Here is a 22,140-nt window from a genome sequence, read left to right as displayed (position 1 = left end):
TAGGCAAATTCCGTTTTCTGGGGAGGATCCCAAAATAAATGTGTAAAGTGTTCAAAACCAATTAAGTTAGTTTTGCAAGACATTTTATAGATAAAACAATAAGTAGCATATTGTTTTTAAACTAGCAATATGTTTCTCCTCTGTGGCAGGCTGCCGAAGCGAGTGAGAAGGTCGGTGATGGGAGGCCCTGTCCAAAAAAAAAAAAAGAAATGGCGAGTGGAGTCGGGAGTGAGTATTATGCCCATTCATAGACACTAACTGGGATGGCTTTGGAGAGGTTGCACAGGGAGAAATGTTTGGAGAACGGGAGTGATTGGAGAAGATGGCGGAAAAGGAAATAAGGAAGAAAGTGGAGCATATTATGAATAAACATGGCGTGGGGGATTACACAGGCCTTCTGAAAGATCTGGTGAAGGAGAAGATGATGGACAAGAATGAAAGGAGAACAGTGGAAATGGTTATGAGGGAATATGGAATGAGGGATTTCACTGATCTTTTGGAAGAACTTGAGGAAATGGAGAGGGATGAGAGTGAGGATGAATTAGATATGGTGGCATGTGCAGTGATGACTTTTGAGAAGAAGTTGAATGTAGAGGGAAGCAGTGTGGAGAGGAAGGTTAGCATCAAGTGCAACAAGAGGGGTATGTGATCCAGTAGCTCAGAGATGGAACCTGATGAGAGTGTGGATGAAGTTCCTGCAATGAAGACCGCCAAGGTCGGGCCTCAGTCCGAGGATGTAAAGGATGATTCTGTCCCAGTGGGAGTAAGTTTTGTGGAGAGAATGGATCCTTGCATTTTGTCTGATCCATATGTGGTAGTAGGTTGGGTGGAGAAGAGGTTGGGGACTGTTGAGTTGGTGAAAGTAACTAGCAGTGGACTAGTGATGATTTATTGTGTTTCTTCAACCCAGAGGGAGCGGGCGCTCCGGATCACGCGATTAGGGAAAATAAATGTGACTTGCTTTGCTCTCCCGAGCAGGGCACCATTGAAAGGAGTGAACGGGGGTGGCATTAAATGTTGAGGAAGATCAGTTGATTGATCAGATTCCCGGTGTCTGTGACGTTCACTGTTTGGTGCAACGCAGATCTGGTTGAGAGCGTGGGGAAATAAAGAGCGTTGTCTGTCCTGCTGAGTTTTGAAGAAGTATTTTCCAGATAAGGTTAAGTTATCCCGTGAGAGCGTTTGTTCCTAAAATACTTAGGTGTTTTAGGTGTCAAGTTTATGGGCATGTTGCAGCAGTATGTAGGAGGGAGAGTCCTAGATGTGAGAAGTGTGCAGGAGGGCATGACATGAAGGAATGTGTAGTTTCGGTGGAGAAAGTTGTGGGGGTGCCCATGGAGCTCGGCGGTGTACGGCGAGAGAAAGGCAGGTTGAGGTTGCAAGGGTCAGAGTAGTACCGAAAGTGTCTTATGCTGAAGTAGTGAAGAGAGTGGGAGAGGAAGATGGGTCCAGGGTGAGGGATCCTGAGAGGATTCCTGTGAGTAGGCAGAGACTAATAGAGAGTGATGGGAAGAATATGTGCTTCAGTAAGGTAGGTTTCTTGGCATTCATAGCTATGGTTGTCAATTGTACTGCAGAAATGGATCGAAAGTCATAGAAAATAGAGGTTGTGGTGGCAGCGGCAGAGAAATGCATGGGATTGCGAGGTTTTACTGCAGAACAGTTGCAGGGGGTGTTGAGTGTTAGTGTTCAGTTGGTCTGGAGTATGATTAGATAGGGTAAATAGTGGAATGGGGTAGTGTGTTTGTTTTTTGTTTTTTTAGAGAGGGCTAATAGTTGGCAGGGTAATTTTTCCTTTTCCCCAATTTTATAGTACTGTATCACAAACATTTTAATGTAGGTAGGCCGTGAATGGCCTCACACTCCAGTACAGTAGGTAACAGTGTATGCGCCTTAAATTGGATGCGATCCGCCAACACAATCCCGAAGAAGGGGGAGTGTGGTAGATTTCAAAACTCTTCTGTGGTAGGATACACGAGTATCCTCAATGAAAGGTGGCTATTGAGGAGGGGAGGACACGCCTAATAACGAATTGACACACTCCTTGACCACTCAACCACTTATCGGTTTCCGGGTCACGGAGGAGAGTGGACCGAGGACAGTCTTTTGCACAAACGAGATAACCCCCTGGTCTTTGAACAGCATGGCATCTCTTTTGCAATACATTTTGCATAGGCCTACTGTTTCCTTTTCAAGTAATAAGAGGTAGATAGCTAAATGACACATGACAAAATGACAGTTGAGCAGTAGCCTATTTGTCATTAATTAATCACTCATTGTTTGTGCATCTACTTACATTTTTGATCTCACAAAATATTCAAGGTGTTTTCATGAACATCGCTCATGTACAAGAAATGGACCTACTCAACTCTTATGTTGTGATGTAGAGAGACAGTAGGGGATTATCACCCAGTAAATCAAGTATCATTGGATGATCTTAATCTGGAATTAGGTGTCTTTTGTACTAACCAGAGTCCGTAAAAAAGCCATGGAATGTGTTTTAAGAGACCATTTTGATGTTCTCTATCATTTGAGGAGTTGTGTGCATGCATCAATGCATAGTTCCCCCAACCCTAGGACATTTGGTGTGTTTAGGATAATGTCTACAAATGCCTTATTTTATCGCTTGAGCAAAATTACATTCTGGCATTGTGATGTCGCCGTGGGACTGAAAAATAGTTAACACAGACATGTACAAGTTTTATTCTGAAAACATACAAACGTTTCATTTCAATAGACTGATTGTGATGAAGCCATTCATTCACAACATAAAAGGCATTGGCTGCTATTTATTGCTATATTTATTGCACATGAATTAGGAGAGCCCCATGTTCACTGCTCTTTGCAAAAAGTCACCGGTGAAGCTAGAAGAAATTACATTTTGAATGACACTTCTATTTATCACCAACCTCAAGATTTCACCACATGGCAAAATAATTGTAGTCTTTTTATCTTGCATAATATACAACATACATACATTTCTGCATCTAGGATCATTGGCAGGATGGTAGACTTGATTCTGTGCTTGATATGCCCAATATTAAAAAAGTATTTATCTCAAACACTTCTTGGTAATTACCAGGGGAGTTTGTGACTTGTATACTCTATATTCAAATCTGTGATAGCAACCCTTTTGCCATTTTACTGAAATTAGTGGAACCCCCCTAAGAAGTTTGCATTGTAGTTTTTTTTTTTTTTATGAGCATATGCTTTGCAATCCCTTCCTTTTCATTTCATTCATCAGTTATCTGCCCTCTGTATAGAGGAATCATTTGTCTTCACCCTGAAATTGTTCTTACATCACCAACATCTTCAACCTTCAAATACTACAGTACATGGGGCCTCAAGGCTCTAGATAACACTCTGAAGTCCAGTCAATACACTCACATGTGGAGAAATGTAAGAGAAAACAAAAACAAAGGTCAAGGTTAAATGACAAAAGCACCACAGTGATTCTCTTTGAAATTGGCAATTATGTTGAAAAAAGCTAATTTGACATAGGAATCTTTCAAAGGCACGTTTTAGAGAAATACCTCAGAGGGTTGTCACAAATACAAAAAGTGCATCTATATATTAATTTTCAATGAGAAAAAAAAATAGCTTTTTCTTATTTACAAAATACAATTAATACTTAGTGCCATCGCACAATCTAAACCATTCAATAGAATTCCTTCACCTTCAAGTTTCAATGATGTGTGTGGGGAGGGGACACCCATCAGCTCTTTGGCTCAATAAACCACACTATATCAACGTCTTAGTGAGGTAATACCCTTACAATTGCATTGTTTGTGCATTTAGCAAAACATTTTTATGAAGGGCTCAAAACGTCATCCTATATTTAGCTTTTAGGGCACTTAACACATTCTTTGTACAGGCCTATTCTAAGGGACAATTACATGGATGCATTGAGGAAACAAAGATGGTGCTTGTGTGTGTGTCTCGTGTAACCTTCTAGTGCCACCTAGTGGGAGTTCCACTGCACATTAAAGCAAGGGATCGAACCTTATCAAACTATACTAATCTTTTATGTCACGGAACACATCTATAGATGTGTCATATGCTCAATAAAACATTCAATAAATGGAAGTTAGTCAACTTTGCCATTGACAGTGACTAGGTCAGAGAGAATAGTAAGGTGACCTAAAACCTGCCATTTTCATCCTGAGTGGAGGAGGGACGTGAGTGATGCTGAGAGCGTGGTGGGTTTATATATACACACAACTTTATGTATATCGATTGAATTCCAGAGACAATCAATCAGAGCCAGGCACGTGAATGGAGGGGGCGGGGCTGAACAGACAGCTGCCACAGCTGCCCCTTTCTCTCTTTTCTCATTGGATGTGCAGGATGTCACTCTCCTTCAGGCTGAAGCGGGTCTTATACTTGTCAAAGAGGCTCCTGAGGGAATTGATGTACATGGCATGGTACAGGTCCACCATATCCTGAGGAGGCTGCTCAATCTTTGGCACTGTGATCGGTTCACCCACTAAGACAAATAAACATGTAAAAATCAATATCCCCAAAATCAACTTTTAAAAACATTTAACCTATTGGAAATGTTGTAGTTTGATGAGCTGTAGTGTTAAACATTAATACAGCCTTGATGCAGGGGAGAGTAAATATTGACTGTGTGGATGGTTCTGTTAACACAGAGGAACTAGAGTAGCTCAACGGCTTGGTAGTAACCATAACAGTCCGATCATTGAAATTATAGAAGGCCACAGACCATCCTAAAACGGAATCCCTAACAGAAACTAAGTCAACCAGCACTAAATGCCTGTGAGAGATGGGATTGAAAAGGGAGGATAAATAACTGGAAACGTTCTAAGTTTACCAGTAAACTACAAGGATTTTATGTTAATCTATCACAAGACATCTAGAGGCTCTTTCGGGTACTTCTGATTATCACAGGCGTCTGTAATCATCTCTGGCCCTCTGTGTGGACTAATAACATGTCAAAAATACTAAATAAGATGATACAACATTTTGAATGACATAGCCGTAAAACATTATCCTAAATATAAACCCATCAACTAAGAGAATACCATTGGTTTTTAATATGAGGATTTCAGCATGAAATATCCTTTTAAATATATATTTTTTTACACACTGTCAATATGAATTTGCTGTCAATGTTTTGGTGTCAAACTGGTGGCAGTTGTGAACACAGTCAATAGTTGGAAGAGTTGCAGAGTTAATTTAAAATAATGTTAATTAAATGCTTTTTTCATCAATTTTTATATTTAATTTTTTTATTTCACCTTTATTTAACCAGGTAAGCCAGTTGAGAACAAGTTCTCATTTACAACTGCGACCTGGCCAAGATAAAGCAAAGCAGTGCGATAAAAATAACAACACAGAGTTACATATGGGGTAAAACAAAACAAAGTAAAAAATACAACAGAAATAAATATATATACAGTGTGTGCAAATGTAGCAAGTTATGGAGGTAAGGCAATAAATAGGCTATAGTGCAAAATAATTACAATTAGTATTAACACTGGAATGATAGATGTGCAAGAGATGATGTGCAAATAGAGATACTGGGGTACAAATGAGCAAAATAAATAACAATATAGGGATGAGGTAGTTGGGCGGGCTAATTTCAGATGGGCTGTGTACAGGTGCAGTGATCGGTAAGGTGCTCTGACAACTGATGCTTAAAGTTAGTGAGGGAGATAAGTGTCTCCAGCTTCAGAGATTTTTGCAATTTGTTCCAGTCATTGGCAGCAGAGAACTGGAAGGAATGGCGGCCAAAGGAGGTGTTGGCTTTGGGGATGACCAGTGAGATATACCTGCTGGAGCGCATACTACGGGTGGGTGTTGCTATGGTGACCAATGAGCTAAGATAAGGCGGGGATTTGCCTAGCAGTGATTTATAGATGGCCTGGAGCCAGTGGGTTTGGCGACGAATATGTAGTGAGGACCAGCCAACAAGAGCATACAGGTCACAGTGGTGGGTAGTATATGGGGCTTTGGAGACAAAACGGATGGCACTGTGATAGACTACATCCAATTTGCTGAGTAGAGTGTTGGAGGCTATTTTGTAAATGACATCGCCGAAGTCAAGGATCGGTAGGATAGTCAGTTTTACGAGGGCATGTTTGGCAGCATGAGTGAAGGAGGCTTTGTTGCGAAATAGGAAACCGATTCTAGATTTAACTTTGGATTGGAGATTCTTAATGTGAGTCTGGAAGGAGAGTTTACAGTCTAACCAGACACCTAGGTATTTGTAGTTGTCCACATACTCTAGGTCAGACCCGTCGAGAGTGGTGATTCTAGTCGGGTGGGCAGGTGCAAGCAGCGTTCGGTTGAAGAGCATGCATTTAGTTTTACTAGTGTTTAAGAGCAGTTGGAGGCTACTGAAGGAGTGTTGTATGGCATTGAAGCTCGTTTGGAGGTTTGTTAACACAGTGTCCAATGAAGGGCCAGATGTATACAAAATGGTGTCGTCTGCGTAGAGGTGGATCTGAGAGTCACCAGCAGCAAGAGCGACGTCATTGATATACACAGAGAAAAGAGTCGGCCCAAGAATTGAACCCTGTGGCACCCCCATAGAGACTGCCATAGGTCCAGACAACAGGCCCTCCGATTTGACACATTGAACTCTATCAGAGAAGTAGTTGGTGAACCAGGCGAGGCAGTCATTTGAGAAACCAAGGCTATTTAGTCTGCCAATAAGAATGCGGTGGTTGACAGAGTCGAAAGCCTTGGCCAGGTCAATGAAAACGGCTGCACAGTACTGTCTATTATCGATCGCGGTTATAATATCGTTTAGGACCTTGAGCGTGGCTGAAGTGCACCCATGACCAGCTCGGAAACCGGATTGCATAGCGGAGAAGGTACGGTGGGATTCGAAATGGTCGGTGATCTGTTTGTTAACTTGGCTTTCAAAAACTTTTGAAAGGCAGGGCAGGATGGATATGGGTCTGTAACAGTTTGGATCTAGAGTGTCACCCCCTTTGAAGAGGGGGATGACCGCGGCAGCTTTCCAATCTCTGGGGATCTCAGACGTTACGAAAGAGAGGTTGAACAGGCTAGTAATAGGGGTTGCGACAATTTCGGCGGCTAGTTTTAGAAAGAAAGGGTCCAGATTGTCTAGCCCAGATGATTTGTAGGGGTCCAGATTTTGCAGCTGTCTGGATTTGTGTGAAGGAGAAGCGGGGGGTGCATGGGCAAGTTGCAGCGGAGGGTGCAGAGCTGGTGGCCGGGGTAGTGGTAGCCAGGTGGAAAGCATGGCCAGCCGTAGCAAAATGCTTGTTGAAATTCTCGATTATTGTAGATTTATCGGTGGTGATAGTGTTTCCTAGCCTCAGTGCAGTGGGCAGCTGGGAGGAAGTGCTCTTATTTTCCATGGACTTTACAGTGTCCCAAAACTTTTTGGAGTTAGTGCTACAGGATGCACATTTCTGTTTGAAAAAGTTAGCCTTTGCTTTCCTAACTGCTTGTGTATATTGGTTCCTAACTTCCCTGAAAAGTTGCATATCGCGGGGGCTATTTGATGCTAATGCAGTACGCCACAGGATGTTTTTGTGCTGGTCAAGGGCAGTCAAGTCTGAGGAGAACCAGGGGCTATATCTGTTCTTAGTTCTGTATTTTTTGAATGGGGCATGTTTATTTAAGATTGAAAGGAAATTACTTTTAAAGAACAACCAGGCATCCTCTACTGACGGAATGAGATCTATATCCATCCAGGATACCTGGGCCAGGTCAATTAGGAAGGCCTGCTCGCTGAAGTGTTTTTGGGAGCTTTTGACAGTGATGAGGGGTGGTCGTTTGACAGCGGACCCGTTACGGACGCAGGCAATAAGGCAGTGATCGCTGAGATCCTGGTTGAAGACAGCGGAGGTGTATTTAGAGGGTAAGTTAGTCAGGATGATATCTATGAGGGTACCCATGTTTACGGATTTAGGGTTGTACCTGGTAGGTTCGTTGATAATTTGTGTGAGATTGAGGGCATCTAGTTTAGATTGTAGGATGGCCGGGGTGTTAAGCATATCCCAATGTAGGTCACCAAGCAGTACGAACTCTGAGGATAGATGGGGTCAATCAATTCACATATGGTGTCCAGGGCACAGCTGGGGGCTGAGGGGGGTCTGTAGCAAGCAGCAACAGTGAGAGATGTATTTCTGGAAAGGTGGATTTTTAGAAGTAGAAGCTCAAACTGTTTGGGCACAGACCTGGATAGTATGATAGAGCTCTGCAGGCTATCTCTACAGTAGATTGCAACTCCACCCCCTTTGGCAGTTCTATCTAGACGGAAAATGTTATAGTTGGGGATGGAAATTTCAGAATTTTTGGTGGCCTTCCTAAGCCAGGATTCAGACACTGCTAGAACATCAGGGTTGGCGGAGTGTGCTAACGCAGTGAATAACTCAAACTTAGGAAGGAGGCTTCTGATATTTACGTGGATATTTAGGCTATTGAACCATATGGTCTATCTACTAGAAACTCATGGACAATATGGACACAGATATAATATATTAATACTATATATGAATACATTTTTCAAAAGTTATTCAAGTATAAATTACCAAAGTTATGATAGATTAACAGAAAATCTATGGCAATTACCAAAATTACTAAAGATTCCGGTAAATTTGTTAAATTATCGGTAGCTTTGCAACCCTAGTGAGGCTTTGTCAGTAGGGTCTTGGAGAGGGTTTTACTTACCGATGGTGGTGATGGGTTTGTTGTAAGGCACCATTCCCCAGGAGTCGGAGGAGAAGAGGCCACAGCCATGGAACAGACAGGGAGCAAAGCCCAGAATCTTCTGCAGCCGCTTCTGAGCCAGCCGCCACGCGGTTCTCTCCTCAAAGATCACCTGCTTGTACACATCGTTCTCCCCAAAGGAGTAGACTGGTACCAGGTCAGACCTGACAGAGAGAGGGGGTTTACATTAGTCTCCTGAAGTTACTCATATGGCATAACAGATATCATCTGATCGCTGAATGATGGGCTACTAAACCATGTGGTCTATGCTACACCAGTTTACCCAGACTTTGTTCTCAGTAGCTCAGTTGGTAAAGCATGGTGCTTGCAACGCCAGGATAGTGGGTTCGATTCATGACTGTAAGTCGCTTGGGATAAAAGCGTCTGATAAATGGCATATATTATACTGAAAAAAAATACAAACGCAACATGCAACAATTTCAAAGGTTTTACTGAGTTACAGTTCATATAAGGAAATCAGTCAATTGAAATAAATTCATTAGACTCTAATCTATGGATTTTACATGACTGGGAATACAGATATGCATCTGTTGGTCACAGATACCTTAAAAAAAAAGTAGGGGTGTGGATCAGAAAACTATTCAGTATCTGGTGTAACCACCTCATGCAGCATGGCACATCTCCTTTGCATAGCGGTGGGTGAATGGCATGACAATGGGCCTCAGGATCTCGTCACGGTATCTCTATGCATTCAAATTACCATAGATAAAATGCAACTGTATTCGTTGTCTGTAGCTTATGCCTGCCCATACCATAACGCCACCATGGAGCACTCTGTTCACAACGTTGACATCAGCCAACTGATCGCCCACACGACATCATACACGTGGTCTGCAGTTGTGATGCCGGTTGGACGTACTGACAAATTCTCTAAAATTACGTTGGAGGCGGCTTATGGTAGAAAGATTAGCAATCATTTCTCTGGCAATAGCTCTGGTGGACATTCCTGCAGTCAGTATGCCAATTGCACGCTCCCTCAAAACTTGAGACATCTGTGGCATTGTGTTGTGTGATAAAAACTTTACATTTTAGAGTGGCTTTTTATTGTCCCCAGCACAAGGTGCACCTGTGTATTGATAATGATGTTTAATCAGCTTCTTGATATGCCATACCTGTCAGGTGGATGGATAATCTTGGCAATGGAGAAATGCTCACTAGCAGGGATGTAAACAAATTTGTGCACAAAATCTGAGAGAAATAAGCTAATTGTGTGTATGGAAAATTTCTGGGATCTTTTATTTCAGCTCATGAAACATGGGACCAACACTTTACATGTTGCGATTATATTTTTGTTCAGTGTATATTATATATAATTCTCAGCTTGTTCTAAGTCACAAGCTGATGGAGCCTGTCCTTTGGCCTTGACCCAGTGTCTGTGTACTGCATGTCAGGAGGAGCTCTGAGAACTTGAGGACCAATTACCACACCTGAAAGTATGTTTTATGTGCCAATCAAACCTATTGTTGAGCTAACTCAGTAAGGTCTCTCACATCAAAACATATAGTCTGATCAGCTGATGTGTGTAACCGAGAGGTGTGTGTGACCGGAAGGTACGTGTGTCAGGATGGTGTATGTGTGTCTAGGGCTGTTGCGGTCACGAGTCATGAAGGCAGTCAAATTCCACGTGACCATTTAGTCACGGTAATTAGGCTTCTCCAAGCTCTGATGCTGCTGATGGTCATTAGTAGCCTACCAAACTTGCTAACTGCCTGATACTCAGCACTCTATTGTCCCTCTAATCACTCTGACATAAATGCAAATGTGATCAAACACTTCATGAGAGCACATGAGCTCATGTTGCGCAACATTTCTATAGTTTTGATGGACTCTATTAAAAAGAGGAGGATCCAATCACCTTTCTATAGGCTAGGCCTGCTATTTATCAACTTTCCTAAAATTAAGCGTATTGCTTCGCTTTACAACAGGAGTATAGCCTACCTGGCTGGCATGAAAATTAATCACAGGAAAAGCGTCCTCCATTCGCTATTTAAGTGCATAGATGACATGTATTTTTTCCCACTGCCCCTGTTTCGAGACAGGTGCATGATAATGGTCCATTCTAAATCAAATTTCACACATACAGTGGGGAAAAAAAGTATTTAGTCAGCCACCAATTGTGCAAGTTCTCCCACTTAAAAAGATGAGAGAGGCCTGCAATTTTCATCATAGGTACACGTCAACTATGACAGACAAAATGAGGAAAAAAAATCCAGAAAATCTCATAGTAGGATTTTTTATGAATTTATTTGCAAATTATGGTGGAAAATAAGTATTTGGTCAATAACAAAAGTTTCTCAATACTTTGTTATATACCCTTTGTTGGCAATGACACAGGTCAAACGTTTTCTGTAAGTCTTCACAAGGTTTTCACACACTGTTGCTGGTATTTTGGCCCATTCTTCCATGTAGATCTCCTCTAGAGCAATGATGTTTTGGGGCTGTCTCTGGGCAACACAGACTTTCAACTCCCTCCAAAGATTTTCTATGGGGTTGAGATCTGGAGACTGGCTAGGCCACTCCAGGACCTTGAAATGCTTCTTACAAAGCCACTCCTTCGTTGCCCGGGCGGTGTGTTTGAGATCATTGTCATGCTGAAAGACCCAGCCACGTTTCATCTTCAATGCCCTTGCTGATGGAAGGAGGTTTTCACTCAAAATCTCACGATACATGGCCCCATTCATTCTTTCCTTTACACGGATCAGTCGTCCTGGTCCCTTTGCAGAAAAACAGCCCCAAAGCATGATGTTTCCACCCCCATGCTTCACAGTAGGTATGGTGTTCTTTGGATGCAACTCAGCATTCTTTGTCCTCCAAACACGACGAGTTGAGTTTTTACCAAAAAGTTCTATTTTGGTTTCATCTGACCATATGACATTCTCCCAATCCTCTTCTGGATCATCCAAATGCACTCTAGCAAACTTCAGACGGGCCTGGACATGTACTGGCTTAAGCAGGGGGACACGTCTGGCACTGCAGGATTTGAGTCCCTGGCGGCGTAGTGTGTTACTGATGGTAGGCTTTGTTACTTTGGTCCCAGCTCTCTGCAGGTCATTCACTAGGTCCGCCCGTGTGGTTCTGGGATTTTTGCTCACCGTTCTTGTGATCATTTTGACCCCACGGGGTGAGATCTTGCGTGGAGCCCCAGATCGAGGGAGATTATCAGTGGTCTTGTATGTCTTCCATTTCCTAATAATTGCTCCCACAGTTGATTTCTTCAAACCAAGCTGCTTACCTATTGCAGATTCAGTCTTCCCAGCCTGGTGTAGGTCTACAATTTTGTTTCTGGTGTCCTTTGACAGCTCTTTGGTCTTGGCCATAGTGGAGTTTGGAGTGTGGCTGTTTGAGGTTGTGGACAGGTGTCTTTTATACTGATAACAAGTTCAAACAGGTGCCATTAATACAGGTAACGAGTGGAGGACAGAGGAGCCTCTTAAAGAAGAAGTTACAGGTCTGTGAGAGCCAGAAATCTTGCTTGTTTGTAGGTGACCAAATACTTATTTTCCACCATAATTTGCAAATAAATTCATTAAAAATCCTACAAAGTGATTTTCTGGATTTTTTTTTCTCAATTTGTCTGTCATAGTTGACGTGTACCTTTGATGAACATTACAGGCCTCTCTCATATTTTTAAGTGGGAGAACTTGCACAATTGGTGGCTGACTAAATACATTTTTTCCCCACTGTATATTATTTAGTATATGTAAAGACAAGATGAAATCAAGAATAGTCTGATGGGTGACAATATTAGCCTATCGCTTGTGAATTATATAATATCACTTGTGAATGATACCCAGCATAAGAAACTGCGTCTGAAGTCTCCTCCGCACACCCCGGCAGGTCCTGACAGTAGGTCCGCAGGAACTTACCCACATCTTCAGTCACCCTTTCCACCTGCCCATTACTCTCGGGGTGAAAACCAGAGGTCAGGCTGACCGAGACCCCCAGACGTTCCATGAACTTCTTCCAGACTCTAGACGTGAACTGGGGACCTCGGTCTGACACTATATCCTCTGGTACCCCGTAGTGCCGGAAGACGTGAGTAAACAGAGCCTCCACAGTTTGTAGGGCTGTGGGGAGACCGGGCAGAGGAAGGAGGCGACAGGACTTTGAAAAGCAGTCCACAACGACCAGGATAGTGGTGTTACCTTGGGAGGGGGGAAGATCAGTGAGAAAATCAATACTCAGGTGAGAACATGGTCGTTGTGGAACTGGTAAAGGTTGTAGCTTACCCGCTGGGAGGTGCCTAGGTGCCTTACTCTGGGCGCACACTGAGCATGAGGAAATACACCCTCACGTCCTTAGCCAAGGTAGGCCACCAGTACTTCTCGGTCAGGCAGCACATTGTACAACCGATACCTGGATGACCAGAGGAGGGTGACATGTGTGCCCAGTAGATCAGACGATCACGGATAAGCGCAGGCACGTACTGCAGCCCAGCTGGACACTGCGGTGGAGTTGGATCTGTGCGTAATGCCTGCGCTATATCTGCGTCCATCGCCCATACTACCGGCGCCACAATGCATGAGGCCGGGAGTATGGGGGTGTAGTCTCTGGGCCTCTCCTCTGTGTCATACAGCCGAGACTCTTCGTACCCGGAATGTATGAGAGTTTGAAATCAAACCGGGTGAAGAAGAGGGCCCACCTGGCCTGGCGAGGATTCAGCCTCCTCGCTGCCCGAATGTACTCCAGGTTACGGTGGTCTGTCCAGATGAGGAAAGGGTGTTTCGCCCCTTCGAGCCAATGTCTCCACACCGTCAAAGCTCGGACAACAGCCAACAGCTCCCGATCACCAATGCCGTAGTTCTGAGCTTCTTAGAAAAGAAGGCACAGGGGCGGAGCTTGGGTGGCGTGCCCGAGCGTTGGGATAAGAAAGCTCCCTACCTCGGACGCATCCACCTCCACTACGAACGGTAGTGATGGATCGGGGTGAGCCAGTACCGGGGCTGAGGTGAACAGACCCCGCAATCTACTGAATGCCAAATCAGCCTCAGCAGACCAGCAGAGCCGGGACGGCCCACCCTTCAACAAGGAGGTAATGGGAGCTGCGACCTTGCCAAAGCCCCGAATAAACCTTCGATAGTAGTTGGCAAAGCCAAGGAAGCGCTGCACCTCCTTTACCGTGGTTGGAGTCGGCCAATTACGCATGGCTGCAATGCGGTCTCCCTCCATCTCCACACCTGTGGTGGTAATGCGATATCCGAGGATGTAGATTGACTGCTGGAAAAACTCACACTTCTCTGCCTTTGCATAAAGATCATTTTCCAGCAGTCGGACCAGTACTTTGCGAACCAGGGACACATGCTCGGCGCGCATAGCGGAATACACCAGGATGTCATCGATGTAGACCACCACACCGCGGCCAAGCATGTCCCGAAACACCTCGTTCACAAAGGACTGGAAAACGGATGGAGCATTCATCAAACCGTAGGGCATCACCAGGTATTCATAATGCCCCAGGTTGTGCTAAATGCTGTTTTCCACTCATCCCCTTCCCGAATACGCACCAGGTTGTAGGCACTCCTGAGGTCTAATTTGGTGAAAAAACGGGCCCCATGCATTGACTCGATCACTGAAAGAATGAGGGGAAGAGGATAACTAAATCGTACCGTCACATTATTCAGTGGTCGATAATCAATGCACGGGCGTAAACCGCCATCTTTCTTCTTCACAAAGAAGAAACTTGAGGAGGCAGGTGAAGTGGAGGGACGTATATACCCCTGGCGCAGGGACTCAGTGACGTATATTTCCATAGCCTCCGTTTCAGCCTGCGACAGGGGATACACATGACTCCTGGGAGGTACAGCGTCTACCCAAAAGTTTATCGTGCAATCCCCCTCCTGATGAGGTGGTAATTTAGTCGCTTGCGTCTTGGAAAACGTGAGCGCCAGATCATGGTATTCGGGGGGAATGCGCACGGTGGGGGTACCGTCTGGACTTTCACCGTGGTCGCAAAAACGGAAACACCTAGACACCTACCCGGACACTCACGCGACCAACCCGTAAGAACCCTCTGCGGCCATGAGAAATTGGGGTTGTGAAGCGCTAACCACGGGATACCCAAGACTACAGGGTAAGCAGGAGACTCAATAATCATAAGGGTGATCTGCTCAACATGTGTCTCCTGCGTAATCATGGTGACTGGTAGCGTAACTTCCTTAACCAACCCGGACCCTAATGGTCGACTATCTAGTGCTCTGATGGGTAGTGGAATGGTTAGGGGAACCAATGAAATGCCTTGACGGTGTGCAAATGCCCTGTCCATAAAATTCCCAGCTGCGCCTGAATCGACTAGCGCCTTACACTGGGAACCTACCAAATTATTGGGAAAGGAGATAGATAAAGTACAGTGCGCCGCAAAGGGCTCTGAACACGTTTGGGTGTTCATTACCTGGGGTGATGCGTGAGTACCCTGCCTACCGCCTCCAGACCCAAAAGAACGTTGACTGCGATGTGAGGTGGATTGTCCCTTCGTGCAAGTGGCACTGTCGCTGTCCTCCTGCGCTCTCTCGACCGGCGGCTCCCCCCAGCTCCATCTGCTCGGGGTCAGAGTCATCCGGAGTGGGAACGGGCAGACCCCTACCAGGACGTCCTCTGGCTGCTAGCAGATTGTCCAGCCGGATGGCCATGTCCACCAGTTGGGAGAACGATAGCATGGCATCCCGGCAGGCGAGCTCCCGTCTGACGTACTCCCTTAGGTGGCACTGGAAATGGTCTATCAGGGCCCGCTCGTTCCACCCGGACCCCGCTGCCAGCGTCCAGAACTCCAGCACGTAGTCCTGAGCGGTCCTCGTCCCCTGCCTCAGATGAACCAATCGTTCGCCCACCTCTCGAGGACGGATACCTTCTCCCGCTCCCAGGGCTCCGGCCTGATGCAGGAGAAATACAACTTCAGTTGGAGTAGGAATCCCTTACATCGCGCTGCAGTCCCATCAAACGACCATCAATCTGGATCCCTCCAGGGGCTGGGGTGTAGGTGGCTGGATCCGGTTGACCAGCTGGTCTCGATAGATCGGATCCTCTCCTCTCCAGGCGTTCTACCACCTAAAGAACCCGATCCAACATCGAGGAATGCTCCTGGACCCTTGCCACAACTCCAGGCATACGGTCTTCTCCTGCTGACTCCATATCAGATCAGGTGAGTGATTCTGTGATGAGGTGTGAAAGAAGGAGTCAGGCGCAGGAGGTAAAATACTGAAGTCCAGAGTTTAATCCGTTTGCATAAATCAAACGCCCCAAGCGTCAAACGAAACTGTACAAGGGAAAACATCCACCTTGGCAATAACACAGTGAAATGTAGCTCAACCGAGCTACACGCTCTCGTAAGACAAGGGGAACAGAGGGAACACTTATACACATACTAATTAGGGGAATGAGCACCAGGTATGTGTGATTGACAAGACATGACAAGTGGGGTGATGAGAATGGGATCGGCAGTAGCTAGTACTCCGGTGACGACGAACGCCGAAGCCTGCCCAAACCAGGAGGGGGGGCAGCCTCGGCGGAAGTCGTGACAGTTCAATTGTATTCTTCATACTATAAAATAATATAAAATAATGCCATGGAATTCTAAGCAAATCTTGTCTGCTAAATGAAATAGTGTAGCCCACAACCATTTGGCATAGCCACATCAGGACCTAACATAAGGACAATTTAGAGTATGCTATTCTTTTCTTCTGAAATAGACTACATTTTCTTCATATCATGCTTCTTTAGACGTGTCTAAAATAAATAAAGGATTTATTGTGAAGGTGTAGGCTATATTACATGGATTTATTATACTTTTTTAAATGTAGATGTTCCAAAGGTCTGGATCAGTGGCTTGTAGGCTATGTGTGGAAGTCAGGAGATGCTAAATGTGTTTATGTTAATTAACGGTCAATTACCATGAGACCGACAGTTATTTGCTTGACAATCACTGGCTGACGAAATTTCATGACCGCCACAGCCCTGTGTGTAGCCGGGATGTTTGTACCCTAATCTCACCCTTGCTGGAGTGCCAACCTCACAAAGCCCTTGCGGTTATTCAGGGTGACAGAATTCATGCCTGGAGTACAGTTCAAAGATTCAGCTGCTCCCCCGACAACGATGACCACCGCGTTGCCAGTTCCATTCTGAGAGAGGAGGTAGTCAATGGCGTTACGGTTCACTGGGCAGATACCTGACACATGGAAGAGGATGGGGTTAGGCTCAGTAATCACACATGGGGCCCAAAGACCAAACAAGTCAGTGTGTTTGCACTGGAGAACACATTTTAAGAGAAATCCATACTGGTTGAGCACAGAAACACATTCTTAGTGGATGTTGGGCAAAATAATGCTTTGAAATGAAGATAAATAAGCTAACAGTGCAGGTTTCACCTGAAGCAGCTCCTTACAATAGTGACATCAGCAAATACAGTTTGGCAGGCACAGGGGCTGTTTCGTCTAGACTGGGCAATAGGACAAAGCTCAGAGTTCTACCAGATTAGAGTCGGTAGATACAGGGCTGGTATCAGCAGTTTACTGAGTACATAGGGGCAAAACTCAGAGAAACCATCTCACCTCCAGACATGAGATAGTCTCTAAAGACTGGCATCCGGAAGTTTCCAGCCAGGGTGGCCAGGGAAGGTTTGATGCCCGGGAACTTCTTAGAGAAGCCGGTGGCCTCTGTTCCGAAGTTACAGAAGGCTCCGAAAGAGAAGATCCCGTGGGGGTGGTAGCCAAAGATGTAGTTTCGGCTGGGCAGCAGGTTGTGTGTCTTGATGAGCTGGTAAACAGGATGATAAAGAGACATGGTGGTTACTATCACACTAAGCAGAACATAACTACAGAGTGTTTGTTAAGCAATTTGACAGGTCAGAGAATCTGCACAAAATTAAGCCATTTCAGTCGTGCAGTTATGATAACATTCAGATACGTTTTAGAACTTGTCTCAAGAGGTTAAAGGCCATTTCACTGTTCATTGTACTATATGTATTAGCATATTTCCCAGAAATTGGAACAGTTTATCAGTTTAGCCCTGATATGATGTATCTTGGCGGTCAAGTAATACAATAATTACAGGCAATAAACAGTGTTCTGTGTTTGGGATGTTTATCTACATGTTTCCCCTATTGTGAACAGCAGTTCCATTACAGAGCTTCAATATTCTTAAAAGTAGTTTCGAGTATGAGAAGGAGAGTGTAGGTTGCATAATGGTGGTGGACGAATTGTGTCTTCAGTGAAGTGGGTGGCCCAATCCCACTCTTATGGAAGACATTGAAAGGGCACAGAGGATTAACACACAGATCCAAAGAGATGTGTACACAGGACTCTAGTCAAACAAGGCCCATTGCATAACCACATTATCAAAGACCATCTACTGTAAGGTTTCCACAGTGATAGCATGGTAGATGTAACGAGATGAACATTTGGTGACGAAAACAGGTGGCGTTTACAACATGCATACAGTAAGTAGGAGAAATGGAAGAGAGAAGGAGACCTTGCTGACCCTGCAAGATGTAATAGTCACTGTCCCTGCATGCACTGGTACCAACCCAAAGAATTACTGTACTGTAAATCAAATAAAAGTTTATGGTTGAGTTATCGCAGGTGCAGCGAAATGCAGCAATACCTACCTAGAAATAAAAAAAATCCACACACATAATCAAATAAAAAAATAAAAAATATATATATGTGATGAGCCATGACTAGAATACAGTATTGACATATGAAGTGAGTAAACATTATGTAAACCTTATTAAAGTGACCAGTGTTCAATGACTATGTACAGTTGAAGTCGGAAGTTTACCTACACCTTAGCCAAATACATTTAAACTCACTTTTTCACAATTCCTGACATTTAATCCTAGTAAAAATTCCCTGTCTTAGGTCAGTTAGGATCACCACGTTATTTTAAGAATGTGAAATGTCAGAATAATAGTAGAAAAAATGATTTATTTCATATTTTATTTATTTAATCACATTCCCAGTGGGTCAGAAGTTTAAATACACTAATTTAGTATTTGGTAGCATTGCCTTTAAATTGTTTAACTTGGGTCAAACAATAACAATAAGTTGTGTGAATCTTGGTCCATTCCTCCTGACAGAGCTGGTGTAACGGTTTGTAGGCCTCTTTGCTCGCACACGCTTTTTCAGTTCTGCCCACAAATTTTCTATAGGATTGAGGTCAGGGCTTTGTGATGGCCACTCCAATACCTTGACTTTGTTGTCCTTAAGCCATTTTGCCACAACTTTGGAAGTATGCTTGGGGTCATTGTCCATTTGGAAGACCCATTTGCGACCAAGCTTTAACTTCCTGACTGATGTCTTGAGATGTTGCTTCAATTTATCCACATAATTTTCCTTCCTCATGATGCCATCTATTTTGTGAAGTGCACCAGTCTCTCCTGCAGCAAAGCACCCCCACAGCATGATGCTGCCACCCCCGTGCTTCACGGTTGGGATGGTGTTCTCCGGCTTGCAAGCGTTCCCCTTTTTCCTCCAAACATAACGATAGTCATTATGGCCAAACAGTTCTATTTTTGTTTCATCAGACCAGAGGACATTTCTCCAAAAAGTACGATCTTTGTCCCCATGTGCAGTTGCAAACCGTAGTCTGGCTTTTTTATGGCAGTTTTGGAGCAGTGGCTTCTTCCTTGCTGAGTGGCCTTTCAGGTTATGTCGATATAGGACTCGTTTTACTGTGGATATAGATACTTTTGTACATGTATCCTTCAGCATCTTCACAAGGTCCTTTGCTGTTGTTCTGGGATTGATTTGCACTTATCACACCAAAAAGTAGGTTAATCTCTAGGAGACAGAACGCGTCTCCTTCCTGAGCGATATGACGGCTGCGTGGTCCCATGGTGTTTATACTTGCGTACTATTGTTTGTACAGATGAACGCGGTACCTTCAGGCTATTGGAAATTGCTCCCAAGGAAGAACCAGACTTGTGGAGGTACAGTGAGGGAAAAAAGTATTTGATCCCCTGCTGATTTTGTACGTTTGCCCACTGACAAAGAAATTATCAGTCTATAATTTTAATGGTAGGTTTATTTGAACAGTGAGAGAATAACAAAGAAATCCAGAAAAACGCATGTCAAAAATGTTATAAATTGATTGGCTGATTTCTTTTGATTTTCCCATGATGTCAAGCAAAGAGGCACTGAGTTTGAAGGTAGGCCTTCAAATACATCCACAGGTACACCAATTGACTCAAATGATGTCAATTAGCCTATCAGAAGCTTCTAAAGCCATTACATCATTTTCTGGAATTTTTCAAGCTGTTTAAAGGCACAGTCAATTTAGTGTACGTAAACTTCTGACCCACTGGAATTGTGATACAATGAATTCTAAGTGAAATAATCTATCTGTAAACAATTGTTGGAAAAATAACTTGTGTCATGCACAAAGTAGATGTCCTAACCGACTTGCCAAAACTATAGTTTGTTAACAAGACATTTGTGGAGTGGTTGAAAAACGAGTTTTATTGACTCCAACCTAAGTATATGTAAACTTCCGACTTCAACTGTACATAGGGCAGCAGTCTCTAAGGTGCAGGGTAGAGTACCGGGTGGTAGCCGGGTCTACAGACAATCACGGACTACAAAGGGAAAACCAGCCACGTCGCAGACACCGATGTCTTGCTTCCGGACAAGCCAAACACCTTCTTTGCCCGCTTTGAGGATAACACAGTGCCACTGACGCGGCCCGCTACCAAGGACTGTGGGCTCTCCTTCTCCGTGGCCGACGTGAGTAAGACATTTAAGCGTGTTAACCCTTCCAAGGCTGCCGGCCCAGACGGCATCCCTAGCCACGTCCTCAGAGCATGCGCAGACCAGCTGGCTGGAGTGTTTACGGACATATTCAATCTCTCCCTATCCCAGTCTGCTGTCCCCACTTGCTTCAAGATGTCCACCATTGTGCCTGTTCCCAAGAAAGCAAAGGTAACTGAACTAAATGACTATCGCCCCGTAGCACTCACTTCTGTCATCCTTAACTAGCCTTTGAGAGGCTAGTTAAGGATCATATCACCTCTACCTTACCTGACACCTTAGACCCACTTCAATTTGCTTACCACCCCAATAGATCCACAGATGATGCAATCGCCATCGCACTGCACACTTCCCTATCCCATCTGGACAAGAGGAATACCTATTTAAGAATGAAGTTCAGTGACTATAGCTTAGCACTCAACACCATAGTACCCTCCAAGCTCATCATTAAACTCGGGGCTCTGGGTCTGAACCCTGCCCTGTGCAACTGGGTCCTGGACTTGCTGACGGGCCGCCCCCAGGTGGTGAAGATAGGAAACAACACCTCCACTTCGCTGATCCTCAACACAGGGGCCCCACAAGGGTGCATTCTTAATTCAATTTTTGTACTTTTAGATGTGTGTATTGTTGTGAATTGTTAGATATTACTGCACTGTTGGAGCTAGAAACACAAGTATTTCGCTACACCCGCAGTAACAGCTGCTAAACATGTGTATGTGACCAATCAAATTTGATTTGATTTGATTTAGAACAGTGACTAAGGTTCAGGGCAGGGTACTGGGCGGAGGCCGACTAGTGGTGACTGTTAACAGTGTGATGGCCTGGAGATAGAAGCTGTTTCTCAGTCTCTCGGTCCCAGCTTTGATGCACCTGTACTGTCTCCTCCTTGTAGATGGTATGGGGGTGAACAGGCCGTGGCTCGGGTGGCTGAGGTCCTTGATGATCTTCTTGGCCTTCCTGTGACACCGGGTGCTGTAGATGTCCTGGAGGGCAGGTAGTATGCCCCCGGTGATGTGTTGGGCTGACCGCACCACCCTCTGGAGAGCCCTGTGGTTGTGGACGGTGCAATTGCCAATCCAGGCAGTGATACAGCCCGATAGGATGCTTTCAAGAAGTTCTTGAGTTTCTAGGGGCCAAGCTGAATTTCTTCAGCCTCCTGAGGTTGAAGAGGCGCTGTTGCGCCTTCTTCACCACGCTGTCTGTGTGAAGGGACCATTTCAGTTTGTCAGTGATGTGCACGCCGAGGAATTTGAAGCTTTTGACTCTCTCCACTGGGGCCCCGTCGATGTGGATGGGGGCGTGCTTTCTCTGTCTCCTGTAGTCCACGATCAGCTCCTTAGTTTTGTAGACGTTGAGGAAGAGGTTATTTTCCTGGCACCACTCCGCCAGGGCTCTCACATCCTCCCTGTAGGCTGTTTCATTGTTGTTGGTAATCAGGCCTACCACTGTTGCGTCATCAGCAAAATTTATGATTGAGTTGGAGACGTGTTGCCACGCAGTCATGGGTGGTCGGTCCATCAAGAATTTCAGGACCCAGTTGCACAGGGAGGGGTTCAGACCCAGGGCCCTGAGCTTAGTGTAAGTCTCCAGTCGATGCAGAGACATGTTATCAGATATAAACTGTAATCATGTTATAATCAAACACATACATCATATTCAGCCTGCATCAGAG

General features: G+C 44.7%; 1 protein-coding gene across 2 annotated transcripts in view; it reads right to left on the bottom strand.

The window, feature by feature from the left end:
* Nucleotides 1-2,687: 2,687 nt before the first annotated feature.
* Nucleotides 2,688-22,140, bottom strand: part of LOC311142779 (diacylglycerol O-acyltransferase 2-like) — a 38,096-nt gene continuing 18,643 nt past the window's right edge. For both annotated transcript variants that reach the window (XM_084178450.1, XM_084178451.1), the window contains exons 5-8: nt 17,274-17,478; nt 16,717-16,891; nt 8,674-8,876; nt 2,688-4,486 (exon numbers count right to left, since the gene is read on the bottom strand). In XM_084178450.1, the coding sequence (XP_084034576.1) occupies nt 4,332-4,486; nt 8,674-8,876; nt 16,717-16,891; nt 17,274-17,478 (738 nt within the window). In that variant the 3' untranslated portion in view covers nt 2,688-4,331. The remainder of the gene's footprint in view (nt 4,487-8,673; nt 8,877-16,716; nt 16,892-17,273; nt 17,479-22,140) is intronic.

This window comes from Coregonus lavaretus, assembly GCF_964263955.1.
Source record: "Coregonus lavaretus genome assembly, chromosome: 15".
Taxonomy (NCBI): Eukaryota; Metazoa; Chordata; class Actinopteri; order Salmoniformes; family Salmonidae; genus Coregonus; species Coregonus lavaretus.
This window is presented reverse-complemented; position numbering and strand designations above follow the sequence as displayed.